Genomic DNA, 19531 nt, shown 5'->3' on the forward strand with positions numbered 1-19531 from the left:
CACCCCAAGATGTCTCTCCTGCTGGCAAAGACACGACTGTACCCAGAATTTTGCCGGCACAGCCTGTTGTAACCACTCGCTGCTGTATCTGTGTCAGCAAACGTTGTGGTGCAGATCTGGTCTTTGTCTATTTCTGTACTGATAATCATAGAATCATTTCAGTTGAAAGAGACTCTCAGCATCATTGAGTCCAACCATAACCTAACCTAACTCTAGCACTAAACCATGTCCCTAAGAACCTCGTCTAAACGCCTTTTAAACACCGCCAGGGATGGTGACTCCACCACTTCCCTGGGCAGCCTGTTCCAATGCCTGACAGCCCTTTCCGTGAAAAAATATTTCCTAATATCCTAACTGAAATCTGAAATTTTCTTTGGCTGCGTGCTGCTCAGCAGTGTGAAGGCTGATGTTTGGCATTAGCTGCTTCATAATTTTCATCAAAACCCATCCTTTTTTAGAAACGGATGTTAGATTCCCTGTGTGCTGAGTTATGAGTGACTATGCATGAAGTAACTGAGATGACACCATGCTGACACATGTGCCTGGCATTTCCTCCTTTGATGATATTACGCATCTAACGAGTGACCTGCATACCAAAGTAGTAGTCCAGATGCTCGGTGTTTGGTCTGAAACCATGCTTTAAAATCAACTGTATGCCTTATTGCAACTCCTGCCTTCTAATTTAGAAATGTAAGAGGATAGTTTGCAAAAGACCAAAGTCTCCAAACTTTTGTTTGTTCAAGAATCCTCAAACATTTCTGTCTGTATTTGCCTCACAGGACACAATTAGGAAAACCCTACCTTTTAAACGAAGTAAAGCAATACCAGGTACTTGCCAAATCTCTCTGTCAAACATACACCTCTGTGAAGCGCCATCCCACAAGTAACCAGTACTATGCATGTAATTTAATTCTATTAATATCACAGTCATTTTAATATGCTTACCTGAACTGTTCGTCCTGCGTTAATGTGCTCTTCGTGCAATTTGTCCCAGAGCCTGCATCTCTGATACTAAAATAAAGGAAAAAAGACTCCATATAATTGCTATTTTTACCAACTAGCTATGCAGAAAAAAGGAACCTTCAGTAAATAATCGGTTTAATTTTCCAAAATCGACAGTAAAGAATTTGAGTCACAGGCATTTCCACTGCAAAATTAGAGAGATAAATAGCAATGTATTTAGTGAGTAATTTTGTACAATGTTTCTTACTGAACTGCAGATAACCAGGGTTTCAGCATCAGTTTTTAACAACAAAGTGATACTGCAGCATCCTGATACCACTGTGGCATGAATCACTTGGTGGTCAGTAAAATAAAGGGCAGAAGAAGGAAAAAGAAATGGAACAGGGCATGAGCACTACTGGTCATATAGGACAACAAGGTATATGCTATTATTTATAAGAGAGTTGCATTAATTACACAACACTTCTGTCCACATTTATACTTTACCATTAGTATATAGTTACAAACACAGTTACAAGAACCATCAGGGCAGATTTGGCACCTGCCTGAGGCTCCACTGACTTCAATGGGAAACTCGCCATGCAGCGCTTTCCACGTGACAGAGACCAAAATAATTATTCCATTACCAGAGAGTAAGCTTTGCAAAAGAAATACATATCATCGCATATAACTCTTATCACCATTAAAATTAATCAATCCCTGTTAGTGCTAGTTGACATATAGAGACATTATCATGAAAAAGAGTAGTAAAATAATAGCAGTAGAAGCAGTGATTTGTGGAGCGTGTGCTGAAACCATCAAAGGATGCATCTACAATACTAGACAATATTAGAACATTCTTTTTAATTGTTTAAATAACAAGACAAAAAATTAGCATTATTTGTGAGGTATTTTTATGTAAAATTTAATTCCTCGATTTCTAAATATGCTTGTTGTAATAAACACCATGTTACTCAGCTTCCTAGAATACAATGAGAAATCTGAAGTTACTTCTTATTTTCAAAGAATAAAAAGTTCTTTCATGTTAGGATTTTGCAGCGCTATGGAAGAGAAAAGGTTTAGCGTTCAATTAAGTCAGATTAAAGTAATTTTTCTAGGAAACTAGCAACTTCTGCGTAAATTACTATGCCGTTAAAATTACTGCCATTGTTCTTTAAAATAAAATGAACAAAAAAATCTGTATCAATGATAGATCTTCCAATTCAATCATCCCTAAAAGAGTACTGAAACAGGAATTTATGAGGGTGGGACAGAAGGGGTTTGGGGAAAAATTACCTTTTCAATTTCAACTGACTGTAATCTATTGTCCATGCACCAAATAACAAAAAAACCCCCACTGTGTTCCAGGTAAGAACAACAAGAAGAATTCATCGGAAAACCTTTACTGCTCTTTATAATTTCTACGAGAAAGGCTCAGCACATTCATCTGCTTTATATATTTAATAGCTTTGTTACTCTGCTTTGAATTTCCTAGTATGCTAGTGGTGAACTTAAAGAACCCAACGACTTAATACACCCAGTGCAACGACATTCATGTGGTCAGAGAATTCTTTCTTGTTGACTCCTCTCTGTCACCCAGCACAAAGTGGGCCGTACTCCTGAGCAATGTTCGCTCTGGGGGGCTCGAGGATAGCAAACCTCGAGGAGAGACGGTATTGCCATTATTTATCATTAACAAATACAACATGTCAAACTAAGGGAGGTCCATGAAGTAAAAACACCTATGGAATCCTAACCTGACAGAATCATAGAATCATTTCGGTTGATAGAGACTCTCAGCATCGAGTCCAACCATAACCTAAATCTAGCACCAAACCATGTCCTTAAGTGCGTCATCTAAATGTCTTTTAAACCCCTCCAGGGGTGGTGACTCCACCACTTCCCTGGACAGCCTGTTCCATTGCCTGACAACCCTTTCCGTCAGGACGTTTTTCCTAATATCCAATCTAAACCTTCCCTGGTGCAACTTGAGGCCATTTCCTCTTGTCCTGTCACTTGTTACTTGGGAGAAGAGACCAACCCCCTCCATGCTACAACCTCCTTTCAGGTAGCTGCAGACAGCGATCAGGTCTCCCCTCAGCCTCCTTTTCTCCAGACCAAACAGCCCCAGTTCCCTCAGCTGCTCCTCATCAGACTTGTGCTCCAGGCCCCTCACCAGCTTCGTTGCCCTTCTCTGCACTCTCTCCAGCACCTCAATGTCTTTCTTATAGAAAGAGTGGGTCCAGAGGACAGTCATGAAAAAGGTCAAGAGGGATGAAATATCTCTCCTATGAGGAAAGGCTGAGAGAGTTGGGGTTATTCACTCCTGAGAAGAGAAGGCCCTAGGGAGACATGATTGGAGCCTTTCAATATATAAAGAGGGCTTAGAAGGAAGATGGAGAGAGACTTTTTACCAAGATCTGTAGGGACAGGACAAGAGGCAATGGTTTTAAACTGAAAAAGAATAAGCTTAGATTGGACATAAGAAAGAAATTTTCTACAATGAGGGTGGTAAGGCACTGGAACAGGTTGTCCAGAGAAGTTACAGAAGCCCCATCATTGGATGGTCAGGTCGGCTGGGGCTTTGAGCAACCTGATCTAGTGAAAGATGCTCTGGCTCATGGCCGGAAGGTTTGACAAGATGCTCTTTAAAGGTCCTTTCCAAACCAGACTATTATATGATTCTATATTTAAATGTAATTGTGCTATAGCCAAATAGTTTGTATTCCACATCAGAAATACAAAACTCAATGTTACTCTTGGACAAGCTCTTTTCTTCTTTGTCTCATTCTCTTTTGAGAACCCTCTTTAGAAAGAAACCTTCATGCTTATGCTTTTGATCCCTTCCATTTCTCCTTAAAAGTATCCAGTGGAGATGGATAGAACTCAAAGTTTTGATAATATCCTCTGCATTAATTTTTGTAGCAGGTAGTGCTCACCAACATTTCTAAAAGGTTCTATAATGAATGTCTTATACGAATGCATAGATTCTGATGAAGACTGTAGTAAGATTCGGATATCTTAATTTCTCATTTTGTGTCACCTTTGTGTACCTTCCCACCACAACAATAGTCCTCAGCCAAAGGTAAATAGTGTTTCACAAACATCCTTTACATGGTCATGGGAAATGAAATTAAAGCTGGGAGCAACAGAGAAAAGGATGCCATGTCTCATAGCCTGTCTTCTTAAGTATTGTTGCATATTGCCAACAAAGTATGGGGCAGCATGCCAAAGTCTCCACCCTCCTGCAGTATCATGACAATTGCTTTCATCTAACAGAGTCTAATGGAAAGTTGTAACTCTTTAGATAAGCACGCATTTTATTTCCCCTTTTGGAGTGAAAGACTATCCAACCTACAGAATGTGCTTTAAAAACAAACAAATAAACAAACAACCCCCCCCTGCTTCGGGGAAAACATGAAAAGAAAAAAAACAAAACAAAACAAACAACCACAAGTATAGAGTACTGATTTCTTAAGGATATAAGTTTTAAGTCTTCAGAAACTGTCATATGGAAAGTTGGACTTTCAAATAGTTGAGAAGCAACGCTATGATGATGGATTTACGGTAGCCACTTCCTCTGAAAAGGTGTACTCAAGATCAAATTTCATTATATATTGATTTTATAGTTTCTTCAAACAGTGATTTAGTAGATTAATTGTTTGGTCTGTCTCTGGAACCTAAGGTTTAAATCAATATTCATGAAATGAGGTTAGAGATATTGGCTTCATCATAAGTAAATAATGTTGCTGCTCTAAGCAATTTGACATAATTAGTGATTTTTGCTTATAAGTAGCCTGCAAAATAAACAGGACCAGATTCTACAAAATTATCCCTTTACCTGTAGGGATGTTTGGTTTACACGACTGAAAGTTAATTTTTAAAAAAGTGTTTTAGAGAAAAACATTTAAGTTGCTGATGCTGACAGCTCACAAAAGTACTGTAACACATTTGTTATGGCTAAAGTGCATGCAAAAGATAAAAAAAATCTAAATTATTATGGAAGTATTTAAACCAAACTATTGCTAGTGTTCTGATAATCTAAAAGTATCTAGAGTGACAGATTTCAAATGCAGATTTGCGATATTTTTATTCTCATCTTCTCATAAATCTACCAATAGAGAAAACTTTGGAATATTTATAGTTCTTACAGCCAGAAAAGTATTTTAAAAAATCCTCAAAACTTTCAGATTTTAAGAACATTACACCAAGTATGGACTTTTTAAAAGAATCTAGCATTTAGGGACTATTTTTATACTCAGATGTATTACTTCTCATAAATGTCTGTGTCTTAGATTTTTTTGTCAATATACAGAAGTTCTGACGCCTTCAGTACTGCTGAATACCTTCTGATATAGTTAACAATCATTTATTTGAAGGTTTTATCCATAGTTACTTGTTTCTAATAATCCTGTTAATTACTACTTCAAATATCAAATATGCCAGGACTTACACTGTCTAGGGATGCAGGAATTTTTAATTAACAGTATTCTGAAATCAGAAAGACAACTCTGTACTAAACGTTGCTACCACTTCTTGCTTTAATAGAAGTGTTGTTCTAGAGTAAATGCATTTAACACTTTAAAGAACTATATTTCCAATTATTTAAGGATTCTTCTGATATGCAAATTTTATTATGTTGACTATACAGATCATTCACATCCACACCAACAACCTGAAAATCTCAATAAATGTCCAAACTAGACACTTTTAGATTACATTAGATTTTTACATCAAAATATAAAATTCAACTCAACAAAGTATCCTGGTATTTCAATGTGATCATTAAGTGCCAACACAGAAACACTGCAGTTTGTATTGCCTACAATTGAACTCTGGCTAAGCCTGAGTTTCTCTGACAATGCTTTGAACAAAGTGTTAAATCAGAACTAAAGACTTCATTTGACCAACACATGGCTGAATTAAGTGGAATGTATTTCTCCCCTTCCCTGACAACACGGTAACACCATATAGCTAGATACAGCATAATTATTCTTCGTCTAAGTACATAAAAGATTTTCAGCAGGATCAACCAGTAACTGGCTGCCCCTCCTCACTGACCAGGTTCTGCAAAATGCAGCAGCTCCCAAGATCATCGCTCACAGCATTAAGTACGACACGGGGTAATAACTGATCACGTCTCTGTTTCTCATTGCAGCACCCAATGCCTTTTGAAGCTTGATACAGTTTTATACATCCTAAAGAAAGAGGGGTTCACATATATGGACAGTATTTAGTAAAGAATCTATTTAGCTGTACAAAGTAATAGTCTTCAAAAAAAACCAAGCAGTGTAACAGTTATGCCCATCCCCTCCACCCTCTCTCCCTAATTACTACCTTACACACATCAAAAGCTTATCTTTACCTTCCAATTGCAGCAAAACCATCTGCATAAGGCTAATGTGCCCTGCTAATCACTTCCCATTCTGTACTGGCAGGTCAGCTCCCCCTCCCATCACCAGACTACCTTTTTCTAGTGACCACCCATGTGCTCCTCTCAGGCAAGGATGTAGCTTTTATGCCACCTTTTGCAGGTATTTACTAACTGCATCCCTTCATTTCTGGATGCCTTCTTCAGCACTCAGAGTAATAGTACACCTCACTGCTCCACACTCATTGATGCTATTGAACACATTAACTGAAGTGCTGCCCTGAAGATAAAATTTTTAACATAATTTTAACATAAGCCAACTGTGGACTAAAAACTACCTCTCTGCAACCAAGAAATCCCTCTTGGTGGATTATGACCAATGCATATTGCATCTATGCACTCTTGTGCAACTTTTGGTCCCTTCACAATAGGAAAGACATTGCGGTACTAGAGAGAGTGCAGAGGAGGGTGATGAAGCTGGTGAGGGGTCTGGAGCACAAGTCCGATGCAGAGCAGCTGAGGGAACTGGGGCTGTTTGGCCTGGAGAAAAGGAGGCTGAGGGGAGACCTGATCACTGTCTGCAACTACCTGAAAGGAGGTTGTAGCATGGAGGGCGTTGGTCTCTTCTCCCAATTAGCAAGTGATAGGATGAGAGGAAATGGCCTCAAGTTGCACCAGGGAAGGTCTAGATTGGATATTAGGAAACATTTATTCACAGAAAGGGTTGTCAGGCATTGGAACAGGCTGCCCAGGGAAGTAGTGGAGTCACCATCCCTGGAGGGGTTTAAAAGGCATTTAGATGAGGTTCTTAGGGAGGTGGTTTAGTGCTAGAGTTAGGTTATGGTTGGACTCAATAATCTTGAAGGTCTCTTCCAACCAAAGTGATTCTATGATTCTGGTTAGAGAAAGAAGGGAACAACCCAGCTACCCAGACTGTCTATATTTGAGTGAAACAGTCTGCATGGAAAAGCTATTATCATGATGCTCTCCCCTAGGCATCTCTGAATCCTGTTCTATTTCACATGATTCTTCACTAGGTGCCCTTACCTAGCTCTGTGGCTGCTGCCAGGTACAGGCCATGAACGCTGAGAGACGTACACACTGATCCACAGAGGCTACAAAACCCTCCAGGGCAATTTAACAGGTTCCTTGCTCCCTCAACCTTTTACCCAAGAGCAAGCTAATACTGACTCCTCTGTACTCTGGCTACAATGCAAAGTAGCTCAATTAACTGTTTTTCATGGGAGAAGCTGGCAAACAAAAAGCTGCTCCTGGCCGCTACAGGACAGGGCTGCTGCAAACTGGCCGATTCCAGGGCAAAAAAATGCTGAATCAGCTGGCATCTAGTTAATGTAATGAATTATAAAAATATGGAATAACGAAGAGTAAACAACATGCTGCAACTGAATAAAATAAGTCATCTCATTCAGAAGTTATTGCTTCAGGCAAATATTATACTAATACACAGTTTGTAAATATTGCAGTTTGTATCCTTATTGTATCATTATTACACCCTTACTAGGAAAGAGTTAAATGATTTATCTCCCATCATTGGTCCCAGCAGCCCCACGTCATCCTCTATCCCAGTTTTTTTCTTCTTGCGCCACAGCCAGCTAATATTTCTGCGCTTTCACCTCCTGTCTCAGGTACTTCTTCACAAGCTCCCCACACCCAGATCTTTATCCTTTATTTACATGAGCCAGGGAAAGTTTCCTCTCGCACACAAGTAAGGGAAAGTAAGAGGATGAGACAGTGGGAACACAGAAAAATCTCCTCCCTGTTTTCATTCTCAGATTCAGGGACAATCAAATTAGCAACTCCAGGAATGAGTTCTGCTAATTTGTAAGCACAGGAGCATGCCTTAGTGTTAAGTAAAACTTTAGCAATCTTCAGCTGGTGAAGTTCAACCAATATCTACTGAGTATCTGCAAACCATTTCTTTTTTTCAGAATTGTACCTCTTGACCAAAAAAACCAGCAGATTTTGAGAGGCACAGCATAATGTACAGTCCAGACAAAGATCACGCCACAAAGTCTTCCAACACATGTCACTGCTTTGAAAGGAAACTCACTAAGCTATCAGTCACTATGACTTAAACTAAGCATTTTTGACTAAAATAAATGATTATCACTTGAACAACACATTGCTTTCTGACTATGTTCTCAAAAACAAAGACATGGAGTTATTTTCCCTCCTTCTCCATCCCCAAACTACTTGAGGCAGAAACTTGGCAGAGAAAATTTCATCCAAAAGGTTACCCACCTAGTAAAGTTACAGTAAAGTTATGGCACAAGTTATGAACAAATGACAGAAGCAAACTGTGAAACAGCTTCAACAATACATTACGTGCACCCTTCAAACCATGTCTTTCAGAAACCCAAAATCATGTTGACTTCTTTTCTTCCAATTTCTTCATTCTTTCCCAAGGTATTAAAAAATGCAGATGGCTGTCCTACGCCATCCAGATTTACATTTACGCTTTACTTTTTATATTTTGGACAATCCTAGTCAAATTAATACGGTGTATGATTTTTCAGAAACGTGCAGAACTGCGCAGCACTACAGACACCCACCGTCACTGATTTTTCTGTGGTGGCAAGTATGATCTTTTCTAAACAAATATGTCTTGTATGGTCATTTCAAAACTTCCATCTCAATGTTGATATTACGACTGTGAGTCACTCACTCCGTTCCTTTTTTTAATCGGTGTCACCTGTTTTAATAAATCTCTTACCACCTTCCTCAAAAAACCAATTTCTCTGTTTCCTTAGTCTGTATCTATACTAATAAACAGAGATCAAGAATGTATCAAGTCTGAAATCTGGTCATCTGTGCCGTTATACTGTTAAAACTGTCCCTGGCCAAACAGGTCTCTCACAGAAAATGTTCTGAAGAACAGCTAAACAGTCATAAACACAGAACAGGGGCTTATTCCCCATCAGCAAGGTGGATACAGCCACCCTGTTTTGCAGAATATGAGGATTTAACAATATGGACATAGGTCATTTCATGCCAGACAACTGCCCTGGCCATGTTTATTTTACCAGTACAGGCATTGCCACAGCGTATACAAGAATTTAACTTGGAAGCATATTCAGTTTCACTGTCAAGTGAGATAATGTCAACAAGAAGCATATAAATATACTACAATTTTGATACAATTCTTTTTCTATTTATTTAAATAATTCAATCTCTCTATTTCTCTCAACTCAGTTTTAAAATATATAGAGAAAAAGATGGTAACAGTAAGTTATTCAGAATAGTTGGCAGCAAGCCACTGTGACTTAAAAATAAAGTGAGAACATTAGGCTGCTTTCCTTACAATTACTTTTTAACACAAACCAGTAATGTTTCTCACTCTGTTGACTGTCTGGTTACTACAAATATAAAGGCCTTCCCACACACTGAATTATAAGTCCATACAGAACTTTCATTTTTAGCCAATTTTGAATTAAAGCATTTCATAATCAACTTCCCATCAAAATCTCTATATAATCTTTCAGCATGACCACTTCTATGCTGTAAAAAGAACTACATTAGTAAAAAGTGACCACTAACCTTCTCAATATTTATTTGGTGTTTTCTTAACCTTTCCAAATCTGTTGGAATTGCCACTTTAATGAATTTCTGAAGGGCAGGTTCAATTCGATGGAGTTTAACTTTTTCATCATCTTCAGACATCCTAAAAGCAGCTTCCAAGTCAATACTTGTCCAGTACACCTTCACCAGGGTAGAAACCCCTAAAAATAAAAGAATTGCAGACTTACAAAAATACAGTAATTTAGAATCACTTCTTAAAAGAAAGCAAAATAAAGTAAATCACTCTTCCCAATAATCACATCTATTCCAAAACCACGGTTGAGCGGTATTAACTACTTAAAATCTGGATACTCTATTTGCACTTAAATGTATTACTTCCACTTTGGGGGATCATTTTTCATACATAAAACTTATCACTAAGAAAAAAAAGCTAAATAATGAAGGCAGATGCAAACATGCTTTGCAGCATAATGACAGATTGTGAGAATTATGATAGATGCTTTGCTTGATCGAAGGTCAAGTATTGCCAGTTTACATTCTGAATCACCTTAAAAATTGTAAAGGAAGACATCAAAATAAAATTAATTTTGGAAGTCCTTTTCCTAGAAAGATTGAGAGCTCCTGAAGTTTTGCACTCCAAGTTGCATTTGTCCCCTGCTCAAAATGACTAAGGCATCACCTAACAAGGGGTTTCAAACAGGTCACTGAAATATTTGCAGAACTGGTACATAAGCAGCCTGAATTCTGTTCCTTGCATGCCCATAAAACATAACTTTGAAGTTTCACTTCTCTAAAAGAAAGATATGTAGAACTGTATATAACAGCATTTATCTACAGAGCATATGAGTAATATAAATGAATTCCACTATACTGAATACACACAAGGGACAAAATTATTGTGAGATTTTTTTTTAGTTTTAATACTGTATAAACAGAGGTCATTCAAATGATATTATCTTTCTGTATACTCCTTTTCAAACAAAACCAAGAAGTTGAATTGCAGACACATACGAGAAAGTTTTGTCACAAGCGCCAGTAAAAAGACACGTGCTAACTTGGCTATGTGAACATACTTGTACTACAACAGCAACTGCATCAGAAGGCTTTCCCTGATTTTCCTGTTCCAGTAAAGAAACTGATTTAAAATAATTAAACTAGCATAATCTTTCTGGTACAGATTAGGCATAGCAGAATGTAACAGTTTAAAAATTCTTCCTAATTTTCACACAGTCAAATGGTGAATTTACACATTATTTTTCTCCCATCTAACTATGGTGTGAAAGTGCAGGGTGAGAGTGTTGAGGATTTCTGAGACCTGTGATGCCTGCAAGCAGAAAGAACTTCAAGGCAGACACCAGCTGATGGCACCAGGTCTCTGATTGAACCGCTTGAAGTCACAGCCCTCACTTGCAGGCTGCAGGGAGGGTATGTACAAATCTCCCTCACCTTCAAAGGAGCCAGGTAAGTGGCATCTTCCATCAGGTCAGCTAGAAAGCTGAAAGTGCTCCTGGCAAAAGGAAGCTGGGTTTCTAGAGGAAAACAGTCCCTGATTACTCACCTTTTCCAATGCAGTTACAAATAAAACCAAGTCGTGTTTTTCTGAAGAACAGAATGCTAAGAGAAGACTCTCTTTTGACCCATCCAACAAAGAAACTGAAATCTGTACGAAACTGAGCATTTACCGAGGGTAGAACAAGTTTGGGGAAGTCACTCTTTAAGGTTTTACTGCAGAGTTACCACTGATAAACCTTTTCCTTCTTCAGAACCTCAGGAGGAAATTGTTTCATCAACTGACTTTGCAGTCATTGCTAAATCACCCCTGCTTCAAATAATAGAGAGATATACTATCAAGCAGTCCTAAAAATCCCCTTCTGACCTAACGCATTTAATATTATTAGATCTTTGTCCAAATCTCCAAATAAACATGCACTGGGTGGTCACATGGTTTTGGGGATGTAAAAAGAACTTCAATCCTTTTGGGCTGATTTACTCTTTCCACCATTCTAAAAACAGTAGCTTAAATGCAAGATGATAAAAAATGCATCACTTATTTTATTATACTTGGTCACTATGGCCCCTAGCACTTTTGAAAGAGCCACTTGTATCTCACAGTCGAACCTCATTTTGAGCCTAGACCATTTTTTTTTTTTTGCAATAAGCAGAAAATAAAAAATATCGAACTCCAACCTGCAGTATTTCTTCTATGAATACACATTTAATTTCCTGACAGCTTCTACACTAATCCACGAGTTTATGAGCTAGAATTAATTTAAAATTGGCTCCTTAAAAATATTTACTAGCCATGTCATGGTTATCTTTAATACCGAATCATCTCGAAGAAGTGATGACACAAATTCTTCAAACATCGCATACTGTGAACTCACAGAAAATGACCACCCATCCTGTCTTCAAACAAATGCAGCAGAGACTAAGCTAAATCCATCATAATTTGGTCCTTACCTTTTAATGACATCTAGAGATTGATAAAAGTAAAATCTAACAGTTTTAGACAACTTATAAACTGGACCACTGTGAAAGCAGAGTTAATGTAACCAACAGCTGTATGTCTTGAGTAGGTAATCTAAATAAGCAACAGGTCTAAATTCAAAGATTTGGCTGCATGCAGGACTCTAGATAGTCATTTTCTTCTCCTTAAAACTTCTTAGACAGTAAACTAGCTTTCATGACAGTGCCTATGAGTCTCTTTAAGGCACTGCTGCCTAGAACTCTCTGCACAGGAAGTGTGAGAAACTGAGAAAGAAAGATGAGAACTGCTTACAGTCGCATTAGGTCTCCTGCTTAGTGATCTCTCTAACAGTATAGTAACTTTTGTAACAAAAATTCTAAGCCATAAATTACCAATAAAATACACAAAGTCTTACTTTTTTTAAAGTGCATGTAATACGGTAAAGAAAATTAACATTACAAGCTTTTGTGATGACCATATGCTCGTTCCAGATGCAATTCCAAGGAAACCTAAGGTTTCTTGCGTACTTTATTGGGTTTGTGTTTTCCTAAGCACAACTTGACAATTAATTTCCAAAGCTATGACGCTGTTCTTTGAGTAATCATGGAATAACAGGACAGTTTTGTTTGGGAGGGATATTCATGCACCATCCAGCACAAGCTGAATTAGATGTAGTTGCACAGGCCCTTGTCAAGTTCTAACACCTCCACGGATGGACACTCCATACACCTACTAGACCCTTCCTTCAGTGTTTGACCATTCTCCAGGTTAAAAACAAACAAAACTGAAAAGACCTTTGTTGTAGCTAAACCATCTCATGTCCATTGCCTCTCATCCCATTGTCAGGCACCTCCAAGAGAAGTCTGGCTTTACATCTTCCCACACACAGCAGTAAGATCTCCCCTTCCTTCACCTTCTCAAGGCTGAACAAACCCACCTCTCCCAGTCTCTCCTTAAATATCATGTTCTCCGGACCCCTAACCGCTTTGCTAGCCTCACAAGTGGTGAACATGGGGGAAGACTCACTCTTTCAACCACCGTCCCTCAGCCACCATTGCTATAATGGCCCACAATGTGGTTGTCCCTCTTTGCTTCAACAGCACAGATTCATATTCAATGTGTGGTCCACCAGGACACCCAGGTCCCATTCAGCAATGCTGCTCTTCACCAAGTCTTCCCCCAGCCTGTACTGGTCATTGGGCGACTCCATCCCAGATGCAGGTCTTTCTCCTTGCCTTTGAGGGAATTTATGAAGTTCCTGTCAGCCCGTTTCTCCATCCCATCGAGATCCCTCTAAGTAACAGCCCTGCCCAGCCTATCAACCAATCTCCTCAGGCAAGTAAAAAATACTGCTCTCAACTACAGCTTTTTAAGAAGATCCTTTTGTCTCTCTCCTTGGATCTGAATTGCAGTCAGCACGTACATGAACCTGCGTAAGTTCTGAACTCTTCTCAGAGGTGCCATTCAGACACCATGAGGTCCTGTGACCCGTCACCCTCCCTTTCTCATTGCTTCTGTACAGGGTGATCCTTATGGGTCCCTTCCAACTTGAGATATTCTATGACTGTCACTTGAACACGGGCTTGGGCACTCCCTCCTACAAACATTTACCAAGTTCCAAGCACAACAAAATCTCAGGTTCTCTGAGACTGCAATACATGGCTCTGATTCTCTAAAATAAATTCATGTTTGAGAAAAAAAGTCCAAAAGAATACCATATCATTAAATCAGTAATTTTAAAAATTAGATAAAGCCATTTGTAATTAACTGCCCTTCTTATATTCACTGTGCAAGATATTTTGATAAACAAAGAAATTACAGAAATCTGTCTTTTCAAACGCTGATGCCAATAGGCCCGTTAGGGGTTATCTTCTAAGTAAAATACTTTCAATTTAACATTCAAAATTTATGTACCAAAATTCAATTCTATTTCAGTGACAGGAATAACACTTATACAGAAGTGATCAGGACCCAGATGCAGAATAATTTTCAGTCAACTGTATTAACCAAAAAGAAGACATATCCAAAGCATATTGTAGCAGAATTATAAAAGTATTAGATGGTGACAAAAGTTATAAACAACTCCCTTCTCAATATTTACATTTTCTGGAGCCTGGGCCCAAACTGAAATTGTAATTGTGAAGTAAAATTAGCATAAAACAATACCATTAACTTGATATCTGCACTTAATATGAAAATAATCTATGATTCTTACTACCCAAGATAGGGAAAAATTCCTTATCCAGTTTGTTCACCTCATGTCCTTGAAGTTACTTAAGTGTATCTTCCACAAAGGATTAGTCCACATGCTCTTGTTTCTACTCAACAGAGCAAAAGAACCTGAGGAGCTCCACTGGCTTCATCTTTGCTTTAACAAATAAATAGGTATGTAAAGCAAACAAAAGTTTTCAAGAACAGATCAATTCCTCTGTCAGCTTTCAAAGGTCCAGCCAGTGTATGTTACCTTATTTCACTGCTTAAATCAAATAATTGTAAGGGGTAAAATAACCTTAAGGCATCCAATTCCAAACAGCGAAAGTGTGAATGTAATTCTGACACTAACACAAAATATCCACTTATTTGGGGTGGTGCATAGAAAGCACATCAACACATAGTTGCAGTCAGTCAGAAGTAAAATTCTTCCTATGTATGGTAACATACATGTATTATAAATTCCAGTAAATGTTGCTAATACACATCAAATGTAACGCTCATGAACTCGTTAAATTGCCTGGTGTTCTCCATCCAAATACAGCAGGAAAAATGCAGAATAAACCTGAAAAGTTCTGCTTGCCCATGGAAACACAGTGTAACACTCCTATTTGATTTTAATTCACTTATGACACTTTAGACAACCACTGCCACTAGAAAAAGTATTTTCAGCATAGATGCTTTTTTTAAGGGTTGTAAGGCCAAAAGGCTTCTTCCTTTTCAAATACAGATGCTAGAATACAGAGATTTACAACAGCTTTCTCACTAAGGTGACGTGAAACACTTCTTCTCAGAGTAGTACTGGCCCCAGAATCGCAGTGACAAAGAGTACTGACTGTTGCTCACCTGGCTGAAGTCTGTAGTTAGTGAGGAACACGTTCCTGTGGCTACAGCCAAACTCCACTTTGGGTCTGAATTACATCTTTCTCCTTTGGCTGCAAAAAGAACCAAAGGGAAATACCTTTGTTGGGCTGAAATACGGCATTGACACCAGCCCCAGCGTGTTCACAAAGTAATATGAAACTACTTGGTGGGATAAAGAGTGACGCGTGCAGGATCTCCTGCAGAACGATCAGAATTAGCAGCAGCACATAACAACTGTTGTTCCTAGAGGATCTGCATGTTTGTGGATCACCTGGCCAGACAAACTTGATCCAGACAAGGCAAGGGCACCTGACTGCATTTTGAGAAATCAGAGCAGACCACAGGTATTTTGTATTGATTTTACATGTTTACGCCAGCTACAGAAGAGCAGCAAATACCTAATGACTAACAAGTCAACACTTTTTGAACACAGCTGAACCGGCAGAGTAAGTTTTTAGTGGATCGACGCCTGCAACACGTGTCTGCGACGCAGCTCAACGTCCGATCAAAGCCCTAATACTGATTTTTCCATATTCCTTAATTATGCCCGTGGTCTCACCCCAGCAACGAATTGCTTACAGAGGCCTGTGCTTCCTGTACCTTGCCCCTAAAGAGCAATGGGTGCATGCAAAAAGTAGAAAGGTAAGAAAATAATAAAAGTTGATATATCAAGGCTTCAAGTGGACTACACCAGTTTCTTTTCCCTGAATTATGGGGGGGTTTTTTTAAAGCTTGAGGAATGCATGGTTAACCATTTGTCACACTGTCTTCTTTTTTTTTTTTTTTTTTTTTTTTTTTAGATTTTCCTGAACCCAAGCTGGTGTGACGAGCTCCAACTTGGCTCAGCTCCCCACCAGCACACCTACCCGTGCCTCCCCGCCACCTGCCCCACACTCCCCGCGAAGGACCTCCGGGCCTCCCCGCCGGGCCTGGGGCATCCCCGGCCACTCCGCCGCCCTGGCCAGCCTCGGGCACCGGCGGCTCTTGGGGAGGGAAACCACCCTTACCCGAGCGGGGACCAGGGGGGGGGGCACGGTCTCCCCCGCCGCGCCAGCCCGCTCCCGAGCACCGGCGGCCGAGGGGCGCGGGCCTGCCAGCGGCAGCAGGGCCCGGCCTGCGGCGCGGCCCGCCAGGCCGGGGTGAGCGGGCGGCGGCCCCGCTGAGGGGCAGGAACCGCGGGGTTGAGGGGAGAAGCCGGCGCTCCGCTCCCCGCCGCGCTGCGGGATCCTACCGGCCGGCCACGTCCGCAGGACCCAAGCCCAGGGCACGCCGGGGACCCGCCAGGCTCCGGCCCGGCCTCGCTCTCGCCTCCCCGGCGCGGGAAGCGAAAGCGAAAGCAGCGCGGCCGCCCTCGGTGGGGGCACCCGCAGCCTCCCCGGCCTCGCTGCCCGCCCCCCCACTCCGCGCCTCCCGGCCGTGCGCAGCCCGCCCTGCCGCCACCCCCCGCCCGCGGCCCCTCACCGTGTGGCGGCTGCGGGCGAGCCGAGGACCGCGGGCGGCGGCGGCCCCGGGACGCTGGGCGGCAGCCGGAGCGCAGGCCTCCCCCGCGGCGGGAAGAGGCCCAGCCCCCGCCCGCCACACGCACGAACGCCTGCCCGGGCGCTGCGGGCGATTTTCATGTTTATTTCCCTCCGTAACTCTGGGTCCGGCAGGGGCCGGGGCGGAGGAGGAGAAGCAGCTCCTCAGAGTGCGGGGGGTGGGACGGAGTACCAGTGTCTGGGGTAAGGGCTCACGGGGAGAAAAAGAAGTTAAAGTTCTCCTAAAGGAAAGCCAAACGTTCCCACCATCATTTTAAGAACTTTTCTTAAGTTCCCCGCTACCAACATTTTGACTTGCCTTGACAGGTAACTTAGATAATACCAAATCACCAAGTGGGACCCTGGGGATTCAGAGCATCGATTTGTAGGGGACAGCTATGGACCAGGCCATGGCAGCGAGGCTCCTTTCTCCCATACTGACCTCCACTGGTCCCAACACCGTTCAGAAAATAAGTAGGAAATATTTCTGACCTTGAAAAATTTTACATTTATTTGAAAATAAGTGTAACCTGTGTTGCGTCTGAGACTGCTCCCTGGATCCTCTCCCAGCACCACAGTCTCTGGCTGGCAGAGCACCTGCCCCCAGCAGTCACGCCGGCAGATGTCGGACAGGCAGAGCAAAACCTCCAAGGGCAGCCTGGTGTCCCTTCTGGTCATTTTACCGCCTCTGAATAGAGGTGGAAAACTGTCTGGCTACCAGGTGATATCTGGAGAGCATCTACGTTATGCCACTGTTAAAACAGAATGTGTTTTAACTGAACAGCATTAATAGAATATACCTTAGAAGATCTCCACAGTATCAAAGATGAATTTAAGCTGATTTTGCTGTTCTGGGCAAGATTTATGTTATCGGTCCATCTGTCTGCCATTCCATGCCTTTTGGCCGCTTCTGTTCTCGTTTGGAGAAAGTCATTACACTCATAAGTTTTGTGGAAATCAATGTGTCACTGAGGAAATAAATCTGAATTTGTTTCCTCAGCAAGGGAATACAGAATGGTTGGGATTGGAAGGGACCCTGGAGATAACTACTCCTACATTTATACAGTCCTAAAATTACATTCGGCCCTTTGAAGGCAACCGCGAGGCTGGTGTGGCCTCTGGTTAAAATAAATTTGACACCCCTGATCTCGTCCAAGCCATCTGCTAAAGCAGGTTCACCTGAGCAGATCACACAGGAATGTGTCAAGGCAGGTTTTGAATGTCTGCCGAGGAGGCTCCACAACCTCTCTGGGCAGCCTGTTCCAGTGCTCTGGCACCCTCAAAGTAAAGAGGTTTTTCCTCATATTCAGATGGAACCTCCTGTGCTTCAGTCTGTGCCCATTGCCCCTCATCCTGTCGTTGGGCATCACTGAAAGGAGTCTGGTCCCATCCTCTTGACATCCACCCTTGAGATATTGATAAACATTGATGAGATCCCCTCTTAGCCTTCTCTTCGCCAGCTCTCTCAGTCTCTCCTCCTAAGAAAGGTGCTCTAGGCCCCTAAACATCTTTGTAGCCCACCGCTGGACTCTCTCCGGTACAACAAGCAAGCAAGACAGTCAGCTCTTACACATTCTTGTTAGCAGCAATCAGCCAGACAATCAGTATGTATATATTAGCCATCCACTTTGCATATACATAGTTCCAGACTGCTAGATGAGATTTTTGTAGGGCAAATGAAGAATAAATTGTAGTTATTGTAATTAAGGTTATTTAGGAGATTTGTAATCCATGTGATTCAATGTCTTCATTAGTTCTGTTGCTCACAATACAACTGCTGGAATGACAATGGAGTACTGGGGAATGGCAGAGTACTAAGGAAACCATGTTTATAAAAAAGGGCAAGGGGGATGACACATGCTGGCCTGGCATAGCCAGTTTGACACAGATATGGGGCAGAATCATGGAAGTGCTGACCTGGTATACAGTCATTAAATACCAATAATTAAATGGCAGTCAACAGACTTTCATGAAAAATATTTGATGAAATGCATTTGAATTTAAGTTTGGTTGATAAAGCTAATAATGTTGACGTAATAGCTTCCATCTGAGGTAGAACAGTATGCTATTCTCATAAATACAGTGTGGAATACAAATTCTGCATAGCTCGTAATAAATGGTTCAGCTCATAGTTCTCAGGAGGAGTAATTGTAAGTGAAGATTTGTCATAGGGTTGTCTTTTTGGGTGGTGTTATTCTTGGCCTGGTACTATTAGAAATGACTTAGACAAAAATATGCTGTTGTAAATAAAGATAGGGGCAGGTCACTTAGATAAACTGCTTTGAACTTCTTTGTAAGATCTTCTCACTTGTAAAAACACTCCTCTGAAGACAGTCAAATTGGAGATTATACATTCAAGATAAAGCCACAAAGCCACACTTGGAATCTGAGGAAGACCAAATGGCATTAGACAATGCTAAAGAGGACCTGGATGCTATGGTACATAAGCAGCTGAGTGTGAGCTCCCAGAACAAACCTTCGCAAATTAATATCCTGAAACAAAACCAGAGTAACATCAAATACAACTGGAATGGATATTACCCCTGTTTATAGCACTGATGAAACCATTATTGAAATAATGCGTTCAGTTTGGGCACTCACACTTCAAAGGACTGTTAA

At 41.0% G+C, this 19531-nt stretch overlaps 1 protein-coding gene across 4 annotated transcripts in view; it reads right to left on the bottom strand.

The window, feature by feature from the left end:
- The window catches only part of STX17 (syntaxin 17), a 35101-nt gene extending 18154 nt beyond the window's left edge, over positions 1-16947 (bottom strand). Inside the window, exons 1-4 of one of the 4 annotated variants that reach the window (XM_065628595.1) lie at positions 16857-16947; positions 15378-15466; positions 9872-10053; positions 946-1011 (exon numbers count right to left, since the gene is read on the bottom strand). In XM_065628595.1, the coding sequence (XP_065484667.1) occupies positions 946-1011; positions 9872-9994 (189 nt within the window). In that variant the 5' untranslated portion in view covers positions 9995-10053; positions 15378-15466; positions 16857-16947. Of the gene's footprint in view, positions 1-945; positions 1012-9871; positions 10054-15377; positions 15467-16626; positions 16768-16856 lie in introns of those variants that run through there. The other 3 variants (XM_065628594.1, XM_065628596.1, XM_065628597.1) reach the window with 3 other exon arrangements.
- Positions 16948-19531: the final 2584 nt, after the last annotated feature.

The sequence above is a fragment of the Caloenas nicobarica genome, chromosome 2, assembly GCF_036013445.1.
Source record: "Caloenas nicobarica isolate bCalNic1 chromosome 2, bCalNic1.hap1, whole genome shotgun sequence".
In the NCBI taxonomy this organism is placed as follows: domain Eukaryota; kingdom Metazoa; phylum Chordata; class Aves; order Columbiformes; family Columbidae; genus Caloenas; species Caloenas nicobarica.